The following is a 14,316-nucleotide window of genomic DNA, read 5'->3' as shown; positions in this document are numbered from 1 at the left end:
GCTCTCCGACCTACTAAAGTCAAGTAAAAAAGTACGTATTAAAAACAAGCACATAAATAATTTTTTTTTCTTTACATCTCAGCAGCATATATATAATTACTAATTCAGTTAGTGACATTGATTCATTTATCTAACCTGTCATGATAGAAACATTTATTAGCAAAGCTAAGTTTCTGCATACAGCTACCGCAGCCTACCACAGCCTACACGTCTATTGCAAAAAAGTCTGCAGATCCATAGGATTGGCTCAAGCATGTATTTCGTGAATCTAATATTCTTTCCTGGTAGCCCTTTAATCCATTACAGTTAAACACATACACAGACATACATACGTACATACAAACGTACGTACGTACATACGTACATAAATACATACTGTCGGTAGTTTATGTAAACTTTGGCAAGATAACCCATCAAGAGAGATTGCCTATAGTACATAATATATATATATATTTATATATATATATATATATATATATATATATATATATATGTATATATATAAATTGCATATATATATATATATATAAATTGGATATATATATATATATATATAATATATATTTATATATATATTAATATATATATATATATTAATATATATATATGTATATCCTATATTTAGACTTCAAAACTTTACAAGGAAACGTGCATCTTTTTTGCCCCTCCTGAAGTGTTGATGTGCCCTGCCCCACCGCCCCACTCTCCACCTAACTTGAATTCCTGGCTATAAAGGCCCGGGCAGTACTCAGAAAAGTACACAGTACAGATATAACTGCAAATAGTTGTACACAACATAAGGGAACTGAGTGATTAAACAGTTGGTTTTATTCAATATCCGTTAATAGCTTGCCGTGAAACATTACTACGCCACAAAACTTCATTTAAGTTCAAATAATTATGTAACCTCAACATCACAAGCTTTGAATATAAACGTAACACCCTTCCCTTTCCCATCATCCAACCTCTTGGCAAAAATCATGCTTTTAATGTGAATGATCAGTCAGGGATGATAAAGTACTTCGGAAACTTGTCTAATGACGAAATATATGCATTTTTTCCTATTTTACACGAAAGACATTCAGCCACTAAACATATCATCTCTCGCACACTAACAGAACCCTTCCATTAATGTATGTAGTGTATATACAAAGCATATATTCAATTCAAAGAAGCTACATTCGAAGGTTTTTTTCTGACATTTTGTAATTCATGGCGGAATCCATTTTGTAATTCATTCGTAGAATACCTGGCTTACGTAGGTCTATGTTGTATGTTGGTTTGGTACTATAGTACTTCACCTCCTGTGTCCTATACATATACAGCGTTAGGCGATACAATTTGAATATTAATTAAAATGGAAGGTTATCATTTTGCCGGATTAACACCTTGTGCGACGACAAGCTGATTGTTGAACGGAAAGGCCATGTATATATATATATATATATATATATATATATATATATATATATATATATACAAATACAAATACGTGTCATTGTAGTGCCGGTGAAGGTGAAAGTTAGTTGTCTTTGTTACTGTAACCAATTTAAAGTTATTTCGGTCACGAATAAGCCAGTTCGGTTTTTGGTCCTTTAAAGTAGCTAGGCTATATTTATGAACAGCACTCTAGCTAGCATGCGCCTGTAATAAAAACAAAGAAATTTAGACTAAAACCATCACAGATTAACCGATTTTCACGACTCACGTCTGTTCCGGACGTGACATAGAATACCCAGAGTCCTGGACACTGATTGGTCAAATTGAACAGCATGTTAAATATACTGTATCCTCGCTTAGTTTTACGAACATACGGTGGACTACGAAGGTCTAATGAACGATTAATCTAACAAATACAATGCAGGTCTATCATTGCACAAATGTAACACTCGTCGGTCTATTAAGAACTGCTCGGTCGGTTTCCAGGCCCTGTTTATCAACATCCAAAACATATAATAATTATACACCATATACTTACTAAGGAGCTTTAACTTTGGAAACTATGACTGTCTAGTATATCATGCGATGCCATTACGGGCTAGCTTGATGTCACTGAATAACACTGAGTCGTTTCGGAAAAATACGGTTAACATTTGTTGCTTACAACTTTTTTACAGCTATCTTATTGCTTTCTCATGTGGCCAGGGGAAGTGGTCCAAGTGGAGGATGGGCCCCCTTTTGAGACGTTCAGTTGCAAAATGATGTTATACTTTGCAAATTTTAAAGTACCTTATATGATGCTCTTGAATATATGTTCCACTTGCTTTCCACAAATACAGTATCAGCAAGTTTTTTTCGTCTGAATTATTGGTGACCGTCCAAAATCAAGATAGCAATGAGGCGTCAGGGTTCTACACTGTAGATATATCAATTGGATGATTAAGGGCTACGTATTCAACACTTGTACATGTGTGCCACCAGACACTTTCCACCTTCAATGTCATTATCATTTTAATTTACACTTTTGAGTGCACAAACAGAGATTGGTATCATTTTGGTTGTGCTTTAAATATTATAATACAATAACATTTGCTCTGTACCTGCAACTGAAACTAAATATAACATGTACAAGTACCAATTAGCACACTTGCAGTGTCAGTTTCAATTTTAACTGCAGTCTATACTAGTGTAATTCAAAAGGCTTGTCACCTTGACTAAACACGGGTTTATGATACAAATATTTCCAAAGACACAACATTTTGCAGTGTACAGTTCTATCAGTTTACATTGTTCTTTATTGTTCTTGGACTTTTTTTATTTCATGTCTAATGAATGAAACTTTGTTAAGGAACAAAAAGTCCACGAACAAAATGGGTCAACAACCCATTAAAGGGGGTGAAGACTCGCGCACAAAGAAACGTCTGATGCCGGTAATCTGACCTAGTTTCGAACAGAGGTGTTTCAACCACAATCGATCCCCAAAATTACACACACAGCTTGCTACCGTCGGTAATTAGACACTAGTGTACAGTCAATACATGCAGCTATGGTCAATACCCACAACACAATGTACATATCAGCGATGGACCAGATCAGGTCCAGATGAAACGGTAACAAGGTCTCACGTTTCATATACTGTCTGCATTTTGTAGCGACAAGTAGAAAACTTCACTTACAAGCAACGGAAAGTTAACTTTTTTTCAGAGGGCTGCACGCGGTTTAAGATGACATACAATGAAACATTGAACCTTAAACATGTTAATGGTGTAGTGTACTGTACAAGATTCTGTGACACTGTGACAAGATTCAACCTCCTCTGAATTCTGATGTAGACAAAACATCATCCTTCATGGAGTTTAACAAAAACATTCAAAAATTCAAAATTATCAGACTTGTTTTGAGAATTTTGCTTTTTTTTTAATGGAAGAGAGTGCAAAATTGTTATGTTAAGATTTGTAACGTTATACCACACTTATCACATCAGAATGTAAAAATATCTTTCCGATTAAATACTTTTACCAACAAAGAGAAACTACAATGTTTATACTTTTACAGTTTTTGTTGTTGTGGGGGTGAGGTTAGGGGGAGGTGTGGTTTACTGTTATGGGTAAATCGTCATAGTCCTTATACCATGGAGTTAGTCTCTTCTAAATCGATGATCATACATGTCATCATTAATATAAACAAAAATAGGAAGAGGCGACATGAACTTTCTTTTTTGTTCACCAAACTGTAAATTTTTCCCTTTTGCATCGTTCTTCTTTTTCCTATTTACCCTGCTGAATAAACCGGCAAAAGTTAAACAAAAATACTGAGCCAAAACTACAACCTTATTGCAAATGACAATATCTTAATGCAACTGCAATAACTCAGCAGTTTTCCAAAGTGAAAAATAATACCATATGTCACGAAGCCAGATGGAATTCAGTCACGTCGTATGCAAAAACTACAACCTTATTGCACAATCATGACAATTTCTTAAGACAACTACAATAACGTCTTCTCAAACTGAAGCATCAGTTTCCCAAGACAAATGCTTTTCTGCTTTCGGGTTTTATTGCAAGGGTGCTTTCAGATAACGATAGCGTGTACCCCGGTTGTATGTTACATTACTATTACACACTCGCAACGTAAGCTCGGTTCTCACCAATTGGCAGGTTCTACTGAATGCGAGGACATTATTCATTATGACTGGTAAGTTTGTAAATAGAACAGAGATAGTGAAGACGTTGATAAAAGTAGTTAATTTGAACTCCTTTATGAATATAATATCGCAAGACTGTATATAATAGCTGAAGACACAAAGTGTACTTATTTACATATGATACATAGTGCCCAGGTTTTCCTGGGTGACTTTTCTTTGAAAAGTATGGCTTAACTACAGTGTATGTGTATTTTGTACCAGGTATGGCTTAACTACAGTGTATTAGTATGTATGGCTTAACTACATGTGTATTTGTAGGTATGGCTTTAACTACAGGTGTATTTGTATGTATTGTTTAATGACAGTGTATTTGTATGAATGGTTTAACGACATATTGAGGTAATTAAAGAGCACTTCTCTTTATTTTCAACTATCTTAGTATATTATAAGTAGTTGCAACAATAAGTAAGTGCGTATGATTAAATTATCCGTTAGGTCTATATTGCAATATCTTGTGCTAAGCATATACAGGCACGTATGGAGACTCCGTCAATGCAATCGTTTTAGCAGTTTTCATTTCATGGTGGCACACCCCAGACGCCCTTGTTATCTAGCCAATTAGTTCAGGGATACAATTCTAGCATTATTTGAAGTCTAGATACATAAACTCTCTTCTGCCACCACAACTGACTCATTCGTTCGAACATTTGACGTCAATTATCCACCTTAGAAGTGAATGTATCATTATAATATGAATACATTCTCGTTGATTAAAATTGTATTAGTGTGAAAGCATGTCATCCTAGTTCAAAACAGTCAATCTGAAAATATTGATAATTACAGTATGTCACAGCTTGTTGGGTGATTCTTTTTGGGTAAAATTTGGTTGTATCTTTCAAATTTCCTATTGTATAACAATCATGACTATATTAATATGTCTATTGCATGTTTTAATAATTGATTTTACACTGAAAACTCATATCGTAAGATTACCAATGCATAGTCAATCTTTTCACAGTACAGTACATCACATTGACTGTTAACGCAGTACTGTACGTGTATCACGTTGGGCGTTGCCAAATCACGTACACATACATTTTGTAACATAACAAATTATATATATATTATACTAAACGGGATGGGCGAGGTTGGCTAAAGAACAAGTATTGGCATCATCAGGCTACCGAGCCTAGCCTAGGGGTAGGATGATAGCGATACAAATTACAGATAGACTATACTTTAATATTGAAAAACGGTGGAATGATTATTGCAAGAATATTCAAGGAAAGTTAGTTTTTGAGTGAATTTTGTGTCGCCTTTTTGGTCGTAACAATAAGTAACACTGCATTTAGTTTCTAACACGGAACAATATGTTTGATCGTCAGTATGTAATCTCCGGTCTTGAAAAACACCGATTTTGGAGTGAAACGCTAACCTTGTTTACCGGATATTATGTACAAGAGGTCGACTTTGTTTCCTCTTATGAATCCTAGAATTGAAAAGGAAGTTATAACTGAATGATTCCTTATATGCATAATTATAGTATATACAAACTAAACCACTTCCTTGGGCTTTTTTCCTCTCTTCGAGACATTCAATGCACCATTAACACGCCTGTAGAATTGATTTTATACATGCAACCTCATTTACATATCTTAATCATTGTTTTGCGCGACAGTGTATATGACAGATGTATATGAAATGTGTCTAAAGCAAGCACACACATGTGATTTTTTATTGCTGAAGTGTTTCTAATAAACCCCACACTGTAAACAGGGAAAGGAAGGCAAAGCAAACAATTGGTTTGATATGGAAAGGCACTGTAGGCCTAGTGGTTCTTAACATATTTGGACTATGTCACATTAGCTTGGAAATCACGCAGGCCAATAACCATTCGTGTTGGTTATTTCAAGAATACACCATCAATTTCTTCATACTATGAGACCAATTGAGTAGGAGAAAGATGGGTGAAAAGCATATGCCTGTGAGTTGTGATAATCTGTTTCTGGCTGGTTCTACGTATTTGACTTAATTAGTACCGTCCTTGGTATGGTGAATTGTGTCAATACTGATTGACATAGGAAAAAACAAGTTAATTCATTTGATCGAAAGTAATAGTGTTCATGAAACAAGATAGCTCAAAGTACGACATTAATTCCAACACGACTAGCATCCTTGAATGACATTAAATACCGTTTTTGTCTTTATATTGAGAAAGTGTTATTTGATACCATCAAATAATTTTGATTTCCTATCGAGTATTTGGTAAAGAACTGATCTAATGGTTCCTTTGCTAGACTTAGTATTACAGCTACTTTATCTGATGTGCCTCTTTATCTGCTGTGTTTAAAGCTGCTGTGCTACTTTGTTTAAAGCTGCTGTGCTGTGCTGCTGTGCTGCTGTGCTATCTGCTGTGCTACTTTATCTGATGTGTTTAAAGGGTCCATTTAGAAATAAAATAACAGTGTTATTAACTGATAGCAATGTCTTGTAACGGTTTAAAACACATGAAAATTAACTCTTTGAGTAAAGTCATTAGCGCTTTAAGTATTGAAAAGCATATATATTTATATATTATTTGTATATATATTTGTGTATATATATATAAAATAATGTGTATATAAATATATACATATATATATATATATATATATATGTATATATATATATATAAACATATATATATATATATATATATATATATATATATATAGCAACTCATTACAATTTTCATTTACTAGATACTAGATGAGACTAGTGGAACACTAGTAGTTGTAACTCGGAGTTTCACGCGTTATAGCGATCGTCAGACAACTGCAATCAACATATATTCCACTCTGTCCAATGGACATAGAGCACTCTGCGTCAAGATAGACGCCAACCTACTCTATATATATATATATATATATATATATATATATATATATATATATATATATATATATATATATATATATATATATATATATATATATATATAAATGAAAACGTAATGAGAAGGAAAATCTAGAACAGTGAAAAACTTCCAGCCTCCACCGGGATTCGAACCCCCGGCCTCCCGCTTTGTACGCGGACACCCTAACCAACAATTGTATGTCCAGAGGTTCGAAACCGGTAAGGAAGGTCGTAATTTCACTGTAGGCGTTTGACACCTATATCGAACAATACTAGTTCTGTTTTTGGTGACATATTTTGCCTTACTCTAGAGATCAAACATGATGCAAACCAACTCGAAAATCATTATATATCTTAGCTTACATGGGCCACGTGTAAGCTGGGCGTGGATAGCAAGGTCGGGCTCTGGGACAATTAATGTCAATTTATTATTTTTCTAATTATAAACTAGAAAATATATCCATTATTTTTTTTTACTCCATATGTTTCAAAATATCAAAACCAGAAACAAAGTGACGTCATGAGTGAGTGAAAATCATCAATATCATCCAAAGTTGATGTGAAGCGTTTAACTTCAATTATTTGTCAATCACCCATAGTAGTTGTCTGTTCGCATCCACTTGCTGCAAAGATGAACTTTGGAACATGGTAAAGCAGTTGTCATAATTTTGATGTATTCCAATACACGAGGAAAGATGTCTTTGACACTTTGGTTAACAAATGCATGCACGGAAACGACGTTACCACTCAACTTTATTACTTCCAGATCAAGGTTATCCGCCTCAACAAGGTTATCCGCCTCAACAAGGTTATCCACCTCAACAAGGTTACCCGGCTCAACAACAGCCACAGCAATTTACAGTGGTACGTATAGGACTGATGATAACTATGGAGAAAATGTAGGCAGCGCTACAAGCAATGAAAATATTCTTATTTTTTAATTGTATCTCTCAAAGAAATATTCAGAGACAGATGTTCTAACGTTTGTTATTAGCAATATTATTAAACATGATCACAGCATATTTGCAATCCACATCACAATATATCGACCCATTTATTTCATTGTGCAAAACTTATTATTTCCACAGCTTTATAATTACGTTGACGACATCAGCTTGTTTAAATAGAGTTTTTCAAAGTTCTTTACCAGCTTTTCAAGCCAGCGTAATTAACAAAGGAAACAACGGAGAGCATAACGTTTTGTACAATCGAACCTGAAATGAGATGTCAATGTTACATTAGAATGTCAACTTTAGCGTATTATATATCCAATAGGAGTTACACTTAGGCATGATATCAATTGACATGTCGAAGACAGAAAAGAGAAAGAGATAGTTTGGAACCTATAGGCGCCATACCTTTAAACATATTGCCGTGATAGTCTACTTATCTTGATGAAATACTTTCATCATAATAAGCGCAATACATTTGAACATATATGTGAGATACGTTGAACATATTGGCGCATTTTTTGTAACATATAGGCGTGCTACTGTTACGATACTCTTGAATATATATATATACACATTAAGGTTTATGTCTTTTCTTCTCCTTCTCTGTTTTCGGCATGTTGGGTTCAAATATTACTAGCCAATACTCACGCAAGTCGCCATACTTCTGTTATACTATTAAATGCTGATATTTATGTAGACATTCCCACACAACACTTGACATCTCAATGCAGTTTTCCGCAATCATGGTGAAGAGGTAAAATATAGTTTTAGGTTATACCAGGGAGTTGTTATGGAACTCCCTGGTTATACTTACTCTCGACAACTATGTTCTCAATGATCCTCCGACGACCCAGTCGCCCCTCTGACTATTTCAATTGACGAACTCCAACTCTCCAGTAACCGGTAAATGGCATAAACGTGTGAGCTGTATATGGTCAAAATATAATGGCTTCGCAACTATAGCGCTAAGGCGAGGTAGATCTACCGAATAAATATGATGCACACTAGACACTCAATTACTCCTAATAAGTAAGGCAATACAAATATGAATGTAATATCCACCCTGTCCTATAACCACTCTCTTAATTAGATAATCACAGGGTGAACATACCCTGAGTAACTGCAATGTCTAAGGTAAAAGATATGTATAACTACTTTTTAAGAAAAAGTCGCACAGGAAGAACCTGGGCACGAAAACCAAACTACCGAAAGACTGATCCGCTCTCAACCCCAGTCCTCTTGCATCGGGACTGTGACTGTATGATCTTCGGGTGTGCACCACCATTCCCCTCTTAAGGGAACAGATACTACACATGATAAGGCCGGGATATGTATAACTGTTATCAGTATCTTAACTGTCTGCAGACCATGTGGAGAAGAGAGTGAGTGACCATATCACCTTATATACCAGCCTAGGTACTTTCAATAGTACCCTAATTAGCATGTGTATAGAAACTTTATAAAGTGCTACTGATCAAAAATTCCATCAATGCAATCTGGATTACTCTAGCCAGAGGCTTATTAGATGGGGTAAGTAAACAAAATTGACCAGTATAATATGATCACTACAATGGAACCTTTGGCTCTCCTTTAAAAACAACAACAACGGGATTGCAACCTATACACAGTTATAAAGTTTGCGTTATTATAGTCCTTGGCTCACTAAAGTTATAAATGAAGCTCCGTTTGATTGGCATTTTCTTACTCCATACCAGCATAACACGGGCAGGTACAGGATTTGAACATGGAAGAATGTGGCCATGGTGTCGTTTAAAGCGAGCTGGAATCTGGTGGAGTGTGTGTGCGTGACATCATACCAATATTACTCAACATTGGTTAGTTATGACATCTTAACACTCTTAAAGACATGAAACTGTTATAATATAATAATGGCCGATAATACCACGATGTGATTTGTTACATTTATAGTTTGCATTGCAAAGTTGCTAATCTTGCTATATTTCCCGTATATAGTACAACAGCCTGCAGCCTGCTCCCGATACAATTGTTCGTACAACCCAGGTACAACCTAATGACTACTTGGTATTTGCAATTCTGGTCACCATTTGCTGTTTCTGGCCTACTGGTATCGTGGCTATTGTATTTGCAACTAAAGTAAGTATTTTATGAGGATCATTGCCATTCTAGCATATTCCTGGCTAGTACAGTATGATCAGATTTATAACCCTAATTTTGGTTTCCTACATTAAATATCTTCAGTGTTGCACCTAAATATGCTAGGGGACAAAATGGTCACCCATGCCTAAACATTTTACTGCCCTCTCGGGAGGTATCACTGACACATCTGTAGTTGTCATCTTTAACATGAGAATGTCTTAAAAGGTCAGACCCTCCTATCCCTCCCCCCTACCGTTCCCAACCCCTCCCCCAACTCCCTCCCCTCCCCACCAAAAAATAAAAACTTCATTAAACCTTTGTTAATTATGCATAACTCTTTATTACCAATTCAATAGTAGTATTATCCCATATGATCCCCGTATATATTAATCCGCCGGCGAATAGTATGGTGTCATCATTTGTGCGTGCGTGTGTTATATATGTAAGGCATCTACCATACAGTTTTGAGGAGGGAGAAGGTACATGTTCTCATGTGATGTTGATGATGTGTGCGATGTTAATGACACCAAGCATATCCATTACAGTACGTGTGGGCAGGTATACGCAGGTATATCATATCTCAGTGTCAGCTATACCCGTCTTCCATTTCAAGTGATAAAATGTCTATTTACATCTTTCCATGTTTATTTCTTGTCAAGGTGAAAAGCCTTTTCAGTAGTGGTGACATACAAGGTGCCGAGCAAGCCTCTGCAAGCGCTAAGTTGTGGTCGTTGATCTCCCTTGGTATCGGTATTATTTTGATCGTTGTTGTCGTGATATTTATAATTATATTCATCGCCACTGCCGCTGCCGCCGCCGCCAACTTCGCCGACCGTTTCGACGGCTACAATTGATGGAGACGTATGGAAAGACAAAGAATATCTCATTATTCGCTCTTTTTTCTCTCTCTTTCTCTTTTCATTTTTTTAAAAAATATACTACTCAGATGTTACATATTTGTTTCTTAAAGCAGACCGAATGATTAAAGTTAATTTAAAATAATTTTGTTGATTCAAAGTAGTTAGACTGAATATGAACCAGGTTATCTTTTTGACGATCTTTTCAAATATCGATATTTCTATTATTTGGTGTCAATGATTTCTTTTACCATTATAACTGAGTGTCCTTAGATAATATAGTAATCGGTCTTAACTCATTTGATCAACTCTATACACATGGGCCCCTGAAGGGTAAAACATAATATTACTCTATTTTCGAACAGGATGTCTTCCAGAATCCCCTACAAATTTATCCGCAACCATGTACTTCATTCTAACGACTTCCCTATGTACACAATATCTTAAGTCGTTTTCCTATAAACCGCTATCATTTCATATACGCAACTTGAGAACAAAAACAGACGCACACCATTCTAATAATTTTTATATGACTGAAGTCATCGAATTCCCTTCGTACCGTGGTTATGTACCGAAGTGTACTGTGGTCGGTCTGGAAACAGTGTTCAAAATGACTTGGTCTATACTAATTATATAGTTCAAGTTTATTTAGTATTTTATCTCTCTTTTTTACTTTATGATGTAGTTGCCTTTGTATTTCTCTAACTTTGTTATTATTACAGCGTTTTCTGTATCATATGAGTGGATTATTTTGCTCTTTGTTGTTCATACAACGAAAAGTCAATATTGAAAGAAATATTCATTTGTACTTGATGGCAGAGCAAAATAATGGAAGTAAGACTTTAACATTTGTTTAAGTCAACATCAGCTGAATAGAAAAATAAGGCAAGTTAAACCAAGGAAGCCAATCCTTTTCTCAGTTACAGTCCAACATATTTCTTTTAAATACATATTTTTGTAAAGAAAAATGATGTTTTTAATAATCCATGCTACCTTCACTGATGTGAGTTCCTTTATTTGCTTAACATTGAAATATGTATTTATCTGTCTGTGTGAATGTTTATGTGGAACAGACGATACTGAAACCATCGAACAGGAACGTCAATGGAACAACAACAATTAAAAGGAATAAAGCAGTAAACATTCAACATTTCTCTTGTAAGGATAAGTTGTTTCCGAAAACTTCAAGTAAAATTTACGTTATGGATGACACGATGACTGGAGTAAACGATCGTAGATAGATTAACTTTCGAAAACACAGCCAGAAAATAGAACATTGTTAAAACTATTAACAGGATTACAAAGGTTTGTAATTAATTTGATCAAAGACCAATTTCCAAGATGACTAAACTAGATTTACTAAGCCATGATATTCCAGAGAGTGAATACTAATTACAGAGAATTTCTATATAGATGTCTCTCCACAGGTAGAAAGTTACCATTAGGGTTAAATATATCGTTAACAAATATGACCTTTTGCATCCAATGTCGATAATTACATGGTTTGAATCTGTGTGTATGAGGTGTGTGTTTTTGCATGATAATTGACAAATGATTAGGATTCGAGTTTATTCTATTAGTATTTAGTTTTTTTTTATGTTTCACAGTGTGATGTACTGTTGCTTCTTTAGTTTGTTTAATTTTTGTTATAACAGCGTTTTCTGAGAAGTAAATGAGGAAGTTGATTTAAGAAGGAAGCACAAAACGAAAAGAAAAACTACGTTTTTCATATTACGACCATGATTACATAGGCTATACCTTTGAATAGTTTCAACCTTGTATACTAACGTTATATGCCAACCTTGTATGCTAACGTTGTATGTCAACCTTGTATGCTAATCGTATTTGCATACCAATTAACTCAGTTGATGTCTGTCAGTTCCGTACTGTAGCGAATGTTAGTTTCAGTTTTGCTTTCTTCATTAAGACTACCGATGCTCTCACCTTTTGAATACGAATATTCCATTGATAAGGATCTTTTGCTGTATATATGCTAACATTGTATGTCAACATTGTATGCTAACATTGTATGCTAACATTGTATCCTAACGTTGTATGTCAACATTGTATGCTAATCGTCTTTACATACCAATTAGCACAGTTGATGTTTGTCAGTTCCGTACTGTCGCGAATGTTAGTTTCAGTTTTGCTTTCTTCATGAAGACTACCGATGCTCTCACCTTTTGAATACGAATATTCCATTGATAAGGATCTTTTGCTTTATATATGTTAATATATAAATTTGCATGTTATTTTATTCATTCTATATAAAAGCCAAGCGTGCTACGTTCCAAGCAGACCAAGAATGCAATTTACGTGGTGCAGTTCTCTTTGCGTTTGTCAGTCAATTGAGTTATTTTGTAGTTGTTAGGTTTGTCGGTTCACGGGGACCGACATTACGTTACCGACCTACTAAACTCAAGTAAAAAAGTACGTACTGAAAACAAAAAACAAAAAAATCCTTCATCTCAGCAATATATATTATTTACTAATCAAGTTTGTGACTTTGATTCATTTGTCTAACCTGTCATAATAGCAGGTTTGCTTTCTTTATTAAGACTACCGATGCTCTCTCCGACCTACCGAGGTCAAGTAAGAAGAACGTACAAAAAACAAGCTCATAAATAAGATTTTTTTCCATCTCAGCAATATATATTAATTAATTATTCAGTTTGTGACATTGATTCATTTGCCTAACCTGCCATGATAGAAACATTTATTTGCAAAGCTAAGTTTCTGCATACAGCAACCGCAGCCTACCGCAGCCTACACGTCTATTACAATTAGTCTGCAGATCCACAGGCGTGGCTCAATCATATATTTCGCGAATATAACATCCTTTCTTAGTAGCCTTTTTATTCAAAACACATACACACACACGCACACACACACACACATTCACACACGTACATGCACCCATACATACATACCTACACACATACCTACATACACCCATACTGTCGGTTGTTTGTGTAAACTTTGGAAAAGATAACCCATCAAGAGAGAGTGCCTATAGTACATATTTTATATTCATATATCCTACAGTTAGGCTACAAAACTTTACAAGGAAATGTATATTTTTTTCGCCTTTCTTGAACTGTTGCTGTCCCCTCCCCGTCCCACTCTCCACCCAACTTGGAATTCCTGGCTATAAAGGTCTGGGCAGTACTCAGAAAAGTACACACAGATAACTGCAAATTGTTGTAAACATCATAAGTGAACTATCCGTTAATAGTTTGCCATTAAACATTACGATGCCACACAACTTCATTTTAGTTCAAATAATTACATCACAAGCATTGAATATAAACGTCACACCCCTCCCTCCCCCACCATCTAACCTCTTTGGAAAAAATCATGCTTTTAATGTAGATGATCAGTCAAGGATGACAAATTACTTCGGAAACTT

General features: G+C 35.1%; 1 protein-coding gene across 2 annotated transcripts in view; it reads left to right on the top strand.

The window, feature by feature from the left end:
• LOC139983541 (proline-rich transmembrane protein 1-like) overlaps window positions 1-13,568 on the top strand; it is a 47,506-nt gene extending 33,938 nt beyond the window's left edge. Inside the window, exons 1-4 of one of the 2 annotated variants that reach the window (XM_071997167.1) lie at window positions 3,698-4,134; window positions 7,746-7,843; window positions 9,907-10,047; window positions 10,710-13,567. In XM_071997167.1, coding sequence (XP_071853268.1) covers window positions 4,128-4,134; window positions 7,746-7,843; window positions 9,907-10,047; window positions 10,710-10,904 — 441 coding nt within the window. In that variant the 5' untranslated portion in view covers window positions 3,698-4,127 and the 3' untranslated portion in view covers window positions 10,905-13,567. Of the gene's footprint in view, window positions 1-3,697; window positions 4,135-7,745; window positions 7,844-9,906; window positions 10,048-10,709 lie in introns of those variants that run through there. The other variant, XM_071997168.1, reaches the window with a different exon arrangement.
• The last annotated feature ends 748 nt before the right edge of the window (window positions 13,569-14,316 follow it).

The sequence above is a fragment of the Apostichopus japonicus genome, chromosome 16 (genome assembly GCF_037975245.1).
Source record: "Apostichopus japonicus isolate 1M-3 chromosome 16, ASM3797524v1, whole genome shotgun sequence".
Taxonomy (NCBI): domain Eukaryota; kingdom Metazoa; phylum Echinodermata; class Holothuroidea; order Aspidochirotida; family Stichopodidae; genus Apostichopus; species Apostichopus japonicus.
The sequence above is the reverse complement of the archived record's forward strand: the minus strand, read 5'-3'. Positions and strand labels throughout refer to the sequence as shown.